Below are 15,110 nucleotides of genomic sequence, written 5' to 3'. Positions count from 1 at the left end.
AAACTGTTTTTAAAAGACCATTGTGGCGAAAGAGACATATGCAACAGTATTCGAATATTATAAAATTTCGGGGTAATGATGCTTTATCACCGGAGATATTGGCGTTGAAATCTCCACTTGACTTTTTTTTATTTCGGACGATATTATTTCAAATCGATGTCACAGCAGTGGCATGGAATGATAACAAAGTTGTCACCATGGCATCAACAATGGCCGGAGTAAAGCCATATATTTCATCTGATGGTCAGACGCCCAAGGATACACCAACCATAGAATGATACAACAAAAAGAAATGGAAAGTATTCAATGTCCAAATATTGTCTAAGAATACAATAAATATATGGGTCGTGTTGACCTTTTGGACTCGTCTCTCGGTCGTAGTCACATCCGTATAATATCCCGCAAATGTTTTATCATATGTGTGATATTGCCATCATCAACGCATGGATTTTTTTACAATTATTTTATGTAAATAATTTCACAGTGATACACCAAAAAAATACATGGGTTCTCATACACCAATTATGTTTTCTAATAGTCCAATGAGTACGAATATATTTTAAGATTTCTCCGATCACTTCATTAACGTAGTTTTTAAGAACGAAACATGTAAAAAAGATCCATTTTAAAAGTTTTAAATTTTAAAAATCATAAGTTATTTTTTTACTTATATCCATTGTTTTCAACATATATACAGTGAATTAACTAAGTTTTTTGCCTACATTTTTTTAAGAGAATTTTGTTTTTTGTTTATAAATAAAATTCGAAATTTTCCAGTTAAAAATAGAGATTGTGTAAAATGGGAAAAATTATAAAAAATATTAAAATACAAATTTTGGTGCATTTGTTGTTGCATTTTATTATTTTTCATCAGAATTTGCATGTCAATAAAGTATTTTGCATATTGAGAATTCCGGTTAATTTCATTGGGTTTTTCAAATTATTTTTTAATTATTTTTGGAATTTATTGTTTTATCCTCATTGGGTGAAAATGTGATGTTATTTGCCTTAAAATGTTTAAAGGATAAAAATGAGGCAATTTCGATATAAAAAATTAGTTTAGATTTCTAGAACAAGTGTAAATCAATAACATATAATTATGTAATGTTTAATCAATAACATTATAAAATTTAAAATATAGTAGTAGATGAAATGATTCAAAGAATTATTAGAAAAAACGCACTGAGTGCTCTTTCAAAGTCTTTAACTGCCAAAGGGTGGCGACTTGTATCCAAGGAAAACTATTGGACTCCTGATTTATCTTTTTCAAAATCTATATACGAACTAGGAGGAACACTTTGGTCAAAACGGAGTCTCTTCGATTCTACTTGACAGTTCGCGTGTAGTGAACTACCACGTGAACCAAGGAGGAACACTATGCTTAAATTTAGACCTCTAAACAGACCTTAGGTAGCTTGGAACCAATGTAAATCATACCGTAACGTCAACAAAAGCAATGTTTTTCACCTAATACATACACTTATATATATTTAGAACCCAAATCAAGAATAACTATCCAGATCCAAATACGCCTACTGTATCTTATTCATAAAATAAAGAATTTAAAATATGAGGTTGAAAATCAAGATTTTAGCATTTAATAGTTATATAGTGGTATATGGTGATGTTTCCATACTTTGAGTGACAATATTATACAATTTTAAATAAAATTTACACAATACTCCCCAAATAGATGGAGTTTCCGTAATGTTTATCAATACAAAATGACCAAAAAAACCGGATTAATATTTGTTATAATATATAGATTTATACCTCACAAAACATTTTTTCTAGGGTCAAATCCATTGATTATTTAATATATCATGCATCCAATTCAAAATTACTTATTATTTTCGAAATTTAATGAAAGAAACGATAGATTTCATGTTAAGTCAAATATTGATAAATTCTGATTGGTATATAGGATAATAAATCGGTTAAGATATGTCCAAATTTAGTCGTTCCACTACTAAAATATCTAAAAAGTTTTATACTAATATATAGGAGTAATAAAAATATTAAATTATATAAAATAATGCAGCAATATTAAAAAAATAAACAAAAAAACCTAAAAAAGCAAAATACTTTATTGACCCATAAAATTAACAATACGATTTTACTTTTTATGGTAGAAAATTAAATATGAGATATTCTTTAAAAAATACAACAAACAAATTGTTTTATTTTGCTAAAAATAATTGTTGTGTAAGTTTTTTCTTAAAATTTATAAAATTTTGCATAGGCAAATTATTTAATTGATTCACTGTACATATTTATTATTATGATTTCAAAATATTACAATTATATAAATTCATTGCATTTTTTAAAATTTAATTATGTAAACTTAAATTTTTTCGGTTTAGTTTGTCATATACATATTTGCATATGCATATGTATGTAAGAATAAAAATATAAATACTAAAAACAAAACAGTAAAAAATAACAATTCAGCCTAGTTTGATGATAGAAGTGGGAAATCATAACGTAGTTGTATAATAAATGTACAATCAGTGTTGGCTAACATGATTTCACAAAGATAACATAACAATTATTGGCATGTTATTGCAGTGTACTAAAAAAATTTCTATTTAGATGGACAAATTCAATTTTAGCTTGACACACATGGTTACTATCATAAACTATGTTCATTGTAACAATATATTGTTATCAAAAAATATAATTGTTATTTTAATTCTATTTAAACATGATTGCTGTTACTGTAATCATTTTCACGTTCATGGCAAAAATTTTAAATTTGAGTACAAAAGTGTACTAAAAAAATGTGACAACAAATCACATTTTTAAAAATTTTGTATACAAATATGTGTCAAAATTGTCGTAATTTTTAGGTTATACAGAATAATACATAGCTTAGTTTATGTTATACAGAATAATAGTTCGGTCCATTTTAGAATTTTTTAAATTATTTTGGAGTTTATATGCCCGTTATTATACACTAAGTCCTTTTACGGACCAGAAATACTGTAACAAAAATTATAATTATTTTTTCCGCAATAAGCTCATAAAACGGAAGTTTTGAGACCAATTTCGGATAAGATTGCAGAAAATATTTTTTTACGATTTTTTTTTTATTACTTTTCACATATTTAGTGCATACATAAATAGTATCATACAAAGTAAATTAATAAAGTATCGACATCTCTTGTTGTGCAACAACATCTACAACAAACACATGTATTTTGTTTTTTGAATAATTCAAGATTGTGTCAAAATAAAATTTAACAAAAATTTCCTTTAACAACAATGTGAACAAAACATAAATAAAAAATATTACTTTTAAACTACTTTAAACCCACTTTTAATTCACTTTTTCAACTTTTCACAAATTTTAACAAATAACAAAACACAATTTAAAAATGGCGACATAAACAATGTTAACAATATTTAAAACAAACTTCGACAACTTGTTTCATTTATCTAGTTAAAAAAATAGTCAGCTGTTCAAGTGATGCTACTTTATTAATTTACTTCGGTATCATATATGTATTGCAAGATAAATTTTTCCCTCCTCTGACTACTTCCATGTACCTAACTAATCAATTGCAGCTCAGATCTGTATAAGATTACTTTCTTATGATATATCTTATAATATAGCTAAACTAAAAAGTGCAAATATCTTATTTAGCAATTCATAATATTTCGCAAAATATTCTCATCCAACTAAATATAAGTATATTTAATAGATTTCCGTACATTTCGGTTAACCGGTTTAACCGATTTTTTTGTTCTCGGTTAACCGACAAACCGGTTTAGTAGGAATGGCCAATTTTCGGTTAACTGACAAACCAGTTTCTTCAAAAGTCGTTTTTTATAAACCCTGTACGTACCCCAATCTCTTAATTTTGAAGGTTCTTGATTGAGATACACACAGAGAAATCTGTGTGTAACATGAAGATAAGTTCCTGTTTTCCGAATGTTATTTTTTCTGAGTGAATGAGTTAAATAATGAAGATTTTAAAAAAGTTTAATCATCCACAGTAACTCCTAAACATATGTAAAATCCGATACTATGTTATTTCCTGACATATAAGCCGATTTCCTTCAATGTCTTTATGTTTATTATGTTTATTTAATTGGCATTTAGAGCACTCCAATAAGTGCAAAACAGCATACGTAACAATCCATTACTTGTTAAATTTCTTAAAATCTTTCATTATTTATTTAGTTTTAACTGCATGCTTTAGTTTTTTCTAACATTTAATTGAATTTAGAGCACTCCATATAAGTGCAAAACAGCATACGTAATAATCCATTATTTGTTAAATTCCTTAAAATCTTTCATTATTTATTTAGTTTTAACTGCATGCTTTAGTTTTTTCTAAAATAGGTATATTCATATAGTAGTACATATAGGCGAAACTGAAGGGGTTTTCAAAGAAAAATATTTATTCTCTTCACACAGATGAGCTCTGAGAGAATAAACAAACCTGTGAGAACTAAACGCACTCACTAAACATCAAATTTTCTTCGCAAAATTGCGAAGATATTACCACTTATTAGTTTTTCTTATCACTTAAACATAATGTTTATTATTTTTTTTCAACACTTTTCATTTATTTAAAACCCCTAAAATAATTAATATTTTACAAACAAAAAAAAAATATTTTTTATTCTTTGACATTTTATTTTAATTAAAATTGAAAAATGAAAAGCTGTACATTTTAGTATTGAAAATTAAAAAAGTATTTTACATACTTTTTTTAATTCAACATAAAAAATAACAAAAAGACGTGTTTACAATATGTTTTGAGATAAAATACCTTTCCAAAAAATAAATAACTAATATTTTCATTCACTGCCATATAAAATTTCATTAATAACACACAAAGAATAACGTCCAAAAAATACATTTTTTTAGTACCTTTTGAACAACTGTGTTTATTTTTGTGCTTCTACTAATACATTCTCATTAGTTAGGTCTTTGACTGGGGACTTAGGTCCTTGACAATTAGTTTCGCCTATATACTACTATATGGGTATATTCATACAAAATCCAAAATGTAACGCATTTTTGTCATTTCATATAGAGTACACTGTAGGTTGGTTGTTTAGGCTGCAATAGATGCACACGTGGGTCCTTTTGGTCCCTTTGTGATACCTGTAAATATATTAAAAGAAGAGAGGAAGAGGACATAGAAAGTTATGGTAAGAGAGATAGTGAAGAGAAATTAAGGGGGTATTAATAGTAGTAAAAGACACTGAAAGACGGAGATAAGATAGTCAGAGAGAGGTTGAAGTACTTAGACGGAAAAGAGTCTCGAACTCGAAAAAGCTACTGATCAGTGCTATTTGAGTTTGTATCGTCAAACCAACCGCAGTGCCTGATAAAGGCGTTTAGGTTATCTATTTTAATCCCTGATAACTCTGAGGTGTCCTCCAGAAATCGATGTCCCAGATACCGAAGCCGGATGTCCTGCAGTGCCGGACAGTGGCAAATAAGATGTTCTATTGATTCCTCTTCTTCCTCATCTTGACAGCTTCTGCAGTAGTCATTATAAGGCAACCCAAGTCGCATAGCGTGGTTACCAAATTTACAGTGTCCAGTGATGACAGCTATAGTTTTGCTGAGTTGGGTTCAGCTGTATCGTAGAAGATGGTCCGTGCGCTCTTTATCAAGCTTTGGTCATAACTTCTTTATCTGAGTGCAAGTTGGCTCATTTTCCTATCTTGCTTGTGAGAGTTCATTGAACATGTTATCTATAAGTCTTTTGCATACTCTTATCGGAATACCGCAGAAATGGTCTATGTCCGAGTCGGGCAATTGCGTACCCGCCTTCGCGAGCTCGTCAGCGATACAATTGCCTGTAGAGTCCCCGTGTCCTCGTACCCATACGAGTACGATGTTTGAATGTCTCGCCATCCTATTTAAGGATGTCCGGCATTCAGGGACTTAATTGCAGCTTGACTGTCGGTAAAGATTAGGATATCTCTGTTTGATATCTTATGATACCAGAGCCAGTTTGCCGTTCTTTTTATGGCCGATATTTCAGCCTGGATTGGATTACAGTCATTACCTATTCTAAAAGTAATCCTGATTCCAAATTCCGGAATGAAAATACCGCCCCCTACTCGTTCTCCTCGTTTTGAGCCATCTGTGTATACGGATAGGCTTTGTGGAGAGCGATCTTCCTCCAGTCCCGTATTTACCGAGATGATGAAACTGAAGTAGGGCGTGGGGACGCAGTAATCAATATTTTCCTGTAGATTTCCTATCCTATCGGTAATACTATGTCCATATGGTTTATACGACCATAAGTTTATTGAATTCAGTCTGAATGCCGTCGTGAGTGCTATTTTACTGGCCAGCAAGTCCGTCGGGATCCAATTAAGTAGCACGAATTGGGATTTCGTCGAAGTAGATCCCAGCGATCCAGTTATCAGGATCGACATTTTCCTTAGAACCTTGTCAAGGATTTTACAATTTGAGTTTATATTTAGAGCTTTCCACCAGAAGGTAGTTCCACAGAACAGAATTGGCCTGATGACCGCTTCAAAGATCCTTTTCACTAACTTGGGTTTTAACCCCCATTTTGCTCCTATCGCCTTTTTGCAAATGTACATTGCCGTTATGGCTTTTGTAGACCTTGCTATGATGTTGGGTTTCCATGATAATTTGCTATCATGAATAACCCCTAAATATTTAGAGCTATCAGAAAGTGGTAATTCAACTCCGTTCAGATGAGACAGTGTAAAAGAGTCAATCTTATACTTCCAATAAATAGTATAAGTTCGGTTTTGCTTGGATTCACACCCAGACCACTATCGATACTCCATCGACTTAGTATTCTGAGTGCAACTTCCAGCCTCTGTGATAATGTATTCAAGTGGATTCCTGATACTGCTACAGCAACGTCATCTGCGTAGGCAACAGTTTTGTATTTAATGGAATCCAGTGTCTTAAGTAAACAGTTAATGGCGACATTCCACAGTAATGGAGAGAGAACACCTCCTTGTGGTGTGCTCTGTTCACCTTTCTGTGGATCGTTGCTGTGCCCATATTGGAACAGATGATCCGTTGTTCCAGAAGTTCTCCAATAAACCTTGTAGTTGAGGCATCTACATTAAGTTTTTGCAGAGCTGATAGAATTGTGGCAGGTTTTACATTGTTAAAAGCACCTTATATGTCCAGAAAGGCTACTAACGTGTACTCTCCAAATTCGAGTGATTTCTCTATGTGACCAACTAGAGAATGCAGTGCAGTCTCAACCGATTTGCCTTTGGTGTATGCGTGTTAAGAGGGCGATAAGAGTGACGGATTCAATGACGTTGTGATATGAACGTCAATGTGAAACTCTATTATAGGAATTGTAATATTTACTATAATTTGGTATTTTCATAGAATTTAAAAGAACCGTTTATTTCATACAATAAATATTACAAATAACATTAATTTTATTAGATTTTTGTAGTAATATTTGTTGAAATTTGTAATATTTAGTCAATTTTAACGTCATGCTTTATAAGAGAAGAAAATACCAAGTTGGCTGAATGCATTACGGATTTTAAAATATATTGGGTATTTTTACTCTGAATGAATTTTAATGTAATTCGAATAAGCTATAAATGTTTTATTTTGTTATCATATATAATGCTAAAAACAATTATTTAAAATTTAAATTTTAAAAATACCCCAGCAAAAAATGTAGTATTTTCATCACAACTAGTAACCCTAAGTGCTTCAAATTCGATTGAAAAACCTATGAATTTTACATTAGCGTGCCATTGGAGGGATGTTGTTCCTTTTGGCAACTCTGAACTACGTCTAATCATAGTTTAAGAAGCAGTAAAAATCCGAGATATTTGAATGTCAAAAATAAACGCATTCTTTTAATGACATGCTTATATAAATTTCACTGGTTTTTTACCAAACCTTAATGTACTTCAAATATGTTTTTTGTAATGACATTTCTATATCTCTTTTCTCACTTTTAACTTGGGTTTCTTTTGTAAGGAAATATTTATTTTATAAAAGTGAATAATATGTAGTTTGTAAAGTATGACATAAATTATTTTTTGCTGGGACTTTCATTAATGCAATAAATTTAGTGCACCAATAAAAATTGCATTAGAATCATAAAATGTTCACTGGTTATAAGCACTCATTTTAATGACGAACTATTTTTCTAAATACGAACCCATGCTCGCCAATAACACGCAAATGTTTAAATCATGCAAGTTTCACCAAAAGCTATAGGTCCACACTACGCGTTTTCGAGTAAAAGCATTGCCCGCATTTTACGCTTCAAGTTACATGCGACGATTTTCAAGCGAAAGTTTTTTATTTGAACCGTCACCAACTTTTCTTGTAAAAACAGTATACATATTTATGAACAATATAGCATTATTATATAGACAAATTGTTTAGCTCTTTATTTATAACTTTAATCTGTGATAAAAATGTTTGGTTTCGTTAGTACTCGTAAGGACCGTCACAGGGCATGTTGAATATATCTAAAATGACGTCATACAAAGGTTAGAATTTTAGAAAAATGAAGATTAACTGAAAAATTAAAATTTTTTGTTACAAAAAGTTGAAGTAATTTAAATTCGGACTATTTTGAATCTCAATAACGGATTAAAAGTTATATTTTTATTATGGAATCATCAACTTCAGTCAATTAGGTGTGATAGAAAAAGAGAATGGATCCTATATTCAAAAAGTGCTTTTGGTAACTTTAAATTTTCTATAAAATTGTATCTAGATTCTAGAAGCATGAAATTAAGCATGTGGAGCCCTGGAGTAAGTAATAAACAGTTAAAGATTACTTTTTGGCACTGACTGTTTTTTTACTTGTTAATTATGAAAAAGTTTTAAATATAAATGTAGCGAAATAATAATCCATTATTTGCAAATTGAAAAACTTTTTTATGATAAAAATTCGAAATTGTAACCATAGAATATTATAGATCTTAGTCCTATAAAATAATCATATATGCGTTCATTTTCTGATCATAAATAATACATACATTTAAACAAAATTTTTATTTCTGTAATCACTGTAATCTTTATGGCAATTATAAATTTTTATATGATTCACTGAAACATAATTTTTTCAATAACTAAATAATGGTAACAATAAACACATTATGTTATTAACAACCATTTAAATTTACAAATAACCATTATATGTTATATTGATGCAACATATAACAACCATAGCATGTTATGTTATTGTAAATAACCATTATATGTTATGTTGTTTTATGTCTGCTGCACAGTGGGGCAGAATCGAAATAATTTGGAAATAAATCTGGCATTTCTAAACGGCTGATCCGATCGGTATAAAATTTGGCGTATTCGAGTTTAAGTTTTGAAGATGAACCCCGCAGATGCCCCAGGGACGGCGTTGTGGCGGCTCATAGTAGGGTACTTACGACATGTAAAATTTTTAAACTCGTGCCATTTTTTTGTTTTTCATCCAAATACAAAGATTTTTATATTTTCTGAAAGCGCTCGACGAGATTTTGAACAATGGACATACTACTTATCTCTTATATTATCAGAGTTATAGGCATTTACAAATTTAGTGATACAAAATTTACCATACCTTAGTCCGCCTTTTTTTGAATACCGGGCGCAATTTTGGACCAAATGGACTCAATTTTTTCTTGTTAGTTAGAACAAAAACGTATATTTTTGGATCACTTACAGATCCAAAAATATACGTTTTTTAATTTAAAAATTCAAAAAATTTTAGATTTTTGCCGTTTTTTTTTGCCAAAAATGTGTCTTAACTCTTTTATTAATAAAATAAAAATTTCTTTAAGAACATATAAAAATTGTATAGTTTTCTAAAAGGTATCTTTATACAGAACGCTTTGGCGTAAAAAATATGTCCTATTTTTGAAAATGTTGCCACCGCGTCCTTCCGAATATGACCTATTTTTTATCAAAACTTCAACTTTGGGCGACATGTTATAAAATCCCAAAGCTGGGATCAGAAAACTGAAAGCAGTTTTGGAAACCTCAATATGTTTTTTTACTCCAAAAGTATTTTCCTAGCCTTGAAAGAAATGTGGACCCTATGGGCAAAAATGTAAAAAATCCCATTTTTGGGATTTTCATTCCTATTTTTGGGAATTGCGGGATGCCCTTTGACCTTTTCAATTTTTTTCATTTTCTTATTTGAAATGACAAATTTTAACAAGCGTTGAACATTTCATTGAGTTTTGTTTATAAATAAAGATTTTGTCATATATTACATATTTGTTAAATATCTAAAACTATGATTTATATCAAAATTTTAATAGGGTCGCAGATAGCTACAACAATTTAGTCCATATTTATCCCTTAATATATTTCTTTAGTTAGATATGGAAATTCTCGATCCTTTACAAAAATTTTCAAGCCAATATCTCAATTACATTCAAAAATATGTTCATTTAAACCTGTATCCTTTAATTTCATATTTTTCATACTTTGAGTATTAAATATGACAGAACATATTTAAATCTTATATTTACCTATTTTCTATTTGTTTGCTTATCCTTATAATTGAAAGGTCCTATTATGCATAAATTTTCAGAAATTTATAACTATTTTTTGCCAAATTTTTTTAGACAAATCATTTCGTTCTGTTTCGTTTATGATCATTTAGGTCAAAATATACAGGTAATGAAATATCAATGACTGAATTACAGGTTATAGTAATATAGTCCTAAATATTACATATTTGTTTCATTTCTAAAACTATGATTTATATTAAAATTTTAATAGGGTCGCAGATAGCTACAACAATTTAGTCCGTTTTTATCCCTTAATAATTTTTTTTAGTTAGATATGGAAATTCTCGGCCCTTTACAAAAAATTTCAAGCCAATATTTCAATTAAATTCAAAAATATGTTCATTTAAACCTGTGTCCTTTAATTTCATCTTTTTCATATTTTAGTATTAAGTTTGACAGAACATACATTTGGTGTTGAATAAAATATTTGGACAAATTTTAAAAATTATTTAGTTAATTATTTTTTTAAAGACTATAACATTGTATATAAAAAAATATAATTTTATTATGAGCCACTCACAGTTAATTCCTAACACTACTTATTTTCTATAAAATAATCTGTCATATCGGTATACATATCCAGAAGGTAATATAAGTCCTTTAAATGTTCCTTGTTTTGAGATGATAGAGTTTCATAACAAATCCATCTTTTTCGCATAGTTGAAAGAACAGGGTCAGAAGATAGAAGTAAACTATTAAAAATATCTTCATTCTGTGATTGCCTGGAGCATTTTCGTGAGCTGAATAGTTGAACATGCTTAAAATCTCGATTCCTCGCTTCCTGGGCTTCTTCTGTTAACTCTCCAAGTGGAAGAATATTCGATTCAATTAATATTTGACCATGACACAATACTTTGTGTACTGTTGGTGTTAGTTCCCTTTGAAAGCTTTCAGTTTTCTGGATACAGAGAAACAAGTAATTTAGAAATTTTAGATGTATATTCCCCAAATCGATTTCCATTAATTTTATGTTTACTATTCAGTGCCATTAAAATAGTGTTAACTCTTCGAAGCAACTCCTCAAAATCACGAAAAAAACCTTCTCGCCGTATTACCGTCATTTGTACTACCGCAACTTGGAAGTGGTTTGTCGATGTTTAATCCCATCTGAACTTTAAATTCTTCTTGGATTTTGCTTTTTTCCGCAGCTCTCAGTTCTTTCAATTCTTCATTATTTTTTGTTGATTTAGTAAGATTCTCTGGCACACTTCTATATTTGAGGTCGTATGCTATGTGTAAAAAGTAATCCAAAAATCGTATTCTGGCATGAAGTGGTGAAATTCCGAAAGACAGGACTTCTTCACTAATACTTCTGCTTTTGTTTATATTTGAGAATTGCGACTTTTTCTCATTACATATTGAGCATCTCCAGAAGGAAGAAGTTTCTGTTATGGCATTGCTGACCTTTCCATCAATCATTGTTAAGCATAGCTGATATGATACGTTAATAGAGAATTCCTTTATTTTAATGCAAATGGGCTCCAGTTCATTTATTTCATCTTTTAAATATTCCACTAAATCTTTTGTTGTTTTCTTTGACTCCTTTTTATATTGAAATCCAATGGGTCTACAAAAATTTTTTGAACCCGGAGTTGTATTGATCCATATATCTTCAAATGAATTTCCGATGCTTGACGATGATGGATTAAGAGAATATGAAAGAATTCGTAATGTCACTAATGATGACATAAATACACTTTTGTAGTCAGCTAATGTCCGACTTCCACAAGCTTGTTTGTATTCTGGAAGTGCTGATGAACCGTCACATCCCCACTTACTCATTAAGACAACATCACAGTTATGAATTTTCCTTAGTTGGTCTTCTGAAAAGTCTGACACAATTCTTGATGCTGTGTTTTCGAGCAAAGATGATATATCAATACAAGCTTCCACATCATTAACAGCAGTAGGTGATGGTAGGATAGTTTGTTTTTTTTTTCCTGGATCGCCTTGTATGATGGTAATATATTGTGTCCTTTTTCATGCAGAGCTTTCCTTAATATTTGGTACATATTTCGACTGAGACCCAGTTCCAACATAACCGCTATTGCTTCCTCTACAGTAAAATTTGATTGTGATGTTGGAGTTGGTATACTTTCCACAATTCGCTTAAGTCGTTTTGGTGATGCATTAGGAAGAATAGTTGCAATATGTACGGCACCCATAGGTTGGTTTTCCTTTTTCAGCATTTCGTTAAATGTATCAGCAATTTCCTCATTTGAGATTGAAAAAAGTTTTTGTGTTTTTTTACCTTGAACATAAGTCTTCGTATGACTTGCAAGGCGCTCCTGCTGATGTGTTGTAAGTTGAGATTTCCGTAGTAGTTTCCATCCAACTACAAAATTTTAATCGAAATTTCTTTTGATTTCCATCCACAGACTTACTTTTTACATCAAAAAGTTTTAAAAAGTTTTCAATTTTTGATATGCCTGTTTTGTCTACTTTTCTACTATATGTAGTTTTTATATAATTTGAAATGTCTTCAATTCTTTTTAGCCCTTTTGAAGATACACTCCATAAAACGGAACACAACTCTTCGTACGTTAATGTAATCTTCATTGTAGATTTATTAAATATAGTACTTAAAATCTGAGAAGTTTACTTATATACCAATTCTTGTCATTTCCGATACAGGTATTCCAAAGTCAAAAATTACGAACTGTCTACCTATTAAATTTAGGACTATATTACTATAACCTGTAATTCAGTCATTGATATTTCTTATTAGTGAATGAATAGAAATTATCATTACCTGTATATGATCTGTCGAAAAAAATTTAGGTAAAAAATAGTTATAAATTTCTGAAAATTTAAGCATAATAGGACCTTTCAATTATAAGGATTAGCAAACAAATAGAAAATAGGTAAATATAAGATTTAAACATGTTCTCTCATATTTAATACCAAAATATGAAAAATATTAAATTAAAGGATACAGGTTTAAATGAACATATTTTTGAATGTAATTGAGATATTGGCTTGAAATTTGTTGTAAAGGGTCGAGAAGTTCCATATCTAACTAAAAAACGATATTAAGGGATACATATGGACTAAATTGTTGTAGCTATCTGTGACCCTATTAAAATTTTGATATAAATCATAGTTTTAGTAATTAAACAAATATGAAATATATGACAAAATCTTTATTTATGAACAAAACTCAATGAAATCTTCAACGCTTGTTAAATTTGTCATTAAATTTTTTAAACGGATATTATAAGAGATAAGTAGTATGTCCAAGCAACGAAGAAACATATATGTACATATGTATATCAGACAGTGCTACCGATCACAGGTTTTTATTATTTTTTTTTATTTGATATTATTAATGTTCACAAATAACAATAAAACAGTCTTTCTTAACACATTTTCACAGAAATACTCCAATTATAATTGATTAATTTAAATTATTTTCTTTATATTTTTCTTAGCACAAAATTTTCTGCATTTTTTTGTATTTACGATTACTCCACACGCATTTCGATAATGATTTTACTTATAACGTTGGTACAATCGCTCCAAAATTGTGTCCCAAATGGGCCAAAAATATATCCCTTCGGTTGATAGTAACCCCTTAAACAATTTTAAGCAAAAAAAAAAACATTTAATTCTAATTTCATGATTCGTATAATATGATGAAATGTGAAATACAGGAAAAATTCGAATACTTTTGTGAGGTAATTTTATGGACTTCCTTTAAAAAAAGCTTAATTAATTTAAGTAAATGTAAATTTATCAAGTTATAAAAATTGTGATATGAAACCTAAGGACTGTCCCGATAATATAACAAATGTATTTATTTATTTTGCACACAAAAAATATTATTAAATTTGGTTTCTTTCCATAGAATACCTAAATTCGAATACTTATGAGAGACACTGTATGTACATATATACTTTATAGGGTCGAGAAATACATATATGGTAAAAACTAGATTTTTCTAAACTATTAGGATAAACTATAAAATCCCAATAATATTTATTTTTTTCGCAATGAATAATTTTAGAATTATCATTATATATAGAACTAAATTTGATTTGATCCAGAAAAATTTATATTAAGTGCTTTTCAGATATCGATCTTTTATGGGTGCAATAACCTAATATGGGCCGATCCTGCTGATGACAAGAAAAATCGGGCAAATTCCTTTCGGATTTTACTCCAATATCTACATTTTTCATGATTTATATTTAGATGATTTTCGAAACGATATTGATCACTTTATATATGAGCTATGACCAAAAATAGGAATATTTAGAATGATGAAATTATTTATCTATAAACAGAATATGGAACAAATCGGTTTTAGTGACATTTGTCAAAAAAAATACAATTTAGAGCATCTCTAGACGATAAAAGATATACATTTTTTGTCGGCCACACCTACTTTCGTGTGGGCGGGGCTCCAAAGTTTAATTTTATTTAAGGTTATTTTTTTTTCTTTATCTAATCAAATGAAATAGATATTTGATTTCAAAAACAATTTAAATAGACGGAATACGGCCGTTCGCAAGGATTTTTATCTCTATGGTAAGTCCAACACCGGCTTCGCTTAATGAAGAATTCTGAATATACGGCTTATG

The 15,110-nt window shown here is 29.7% G+C and overlaps 1 protein-coding gene across 5 annotated transcripts in view; it reads right to left on the bottom strand.

Moving 5' to 3' along the window:
- LOC111683220 (xaa-Pro aminopeptidase ApepP) overlaps positions 1–15,110 on the bottom strand; it is a 388,046-nt gene that overhangs the window by 181,296 nt on the left and 191,640 nt on the right. For 3 of the 5 annotated variants that reach the window (XM_046949780.1, XM_046949783.1, XM_046949779.1), the window contains one exon: positions 4,997–5,119. The exons of the other annotated variants lie outside the window; for them this stretch is intronic. In XM_046949780.1, the coding sequence (XP_046805736.1) occupies positions 5,036–5,119 (84 nt within the window). In that variant the 3' untranslated portion in view covers positions 4,997–5,035. Of the gene's footprint in view, positions 1–4,996; positions 5,120–15,110 lie in introns of those variants that run through there. 5 annotated transcript variants of the gene reach the window in all.

The sequence above is a fragment of the Lucilia cuprina genome, chromosome 4, assembly GCF_022045245.1.
Source record: "Lucilia cuprina isolate Lc7/37 chromosome 4, ASM2204524v1, whole genome shotgun sequence".
NCBI lineage: Eukaryota > Metazoa > Arthropoda > Insecta > Diptera > Calliphoridae > Lucilia > Lucilia cuprina.
This window is presented reverse-complemented; position numbering and strand designations above follow the sequence as displayed.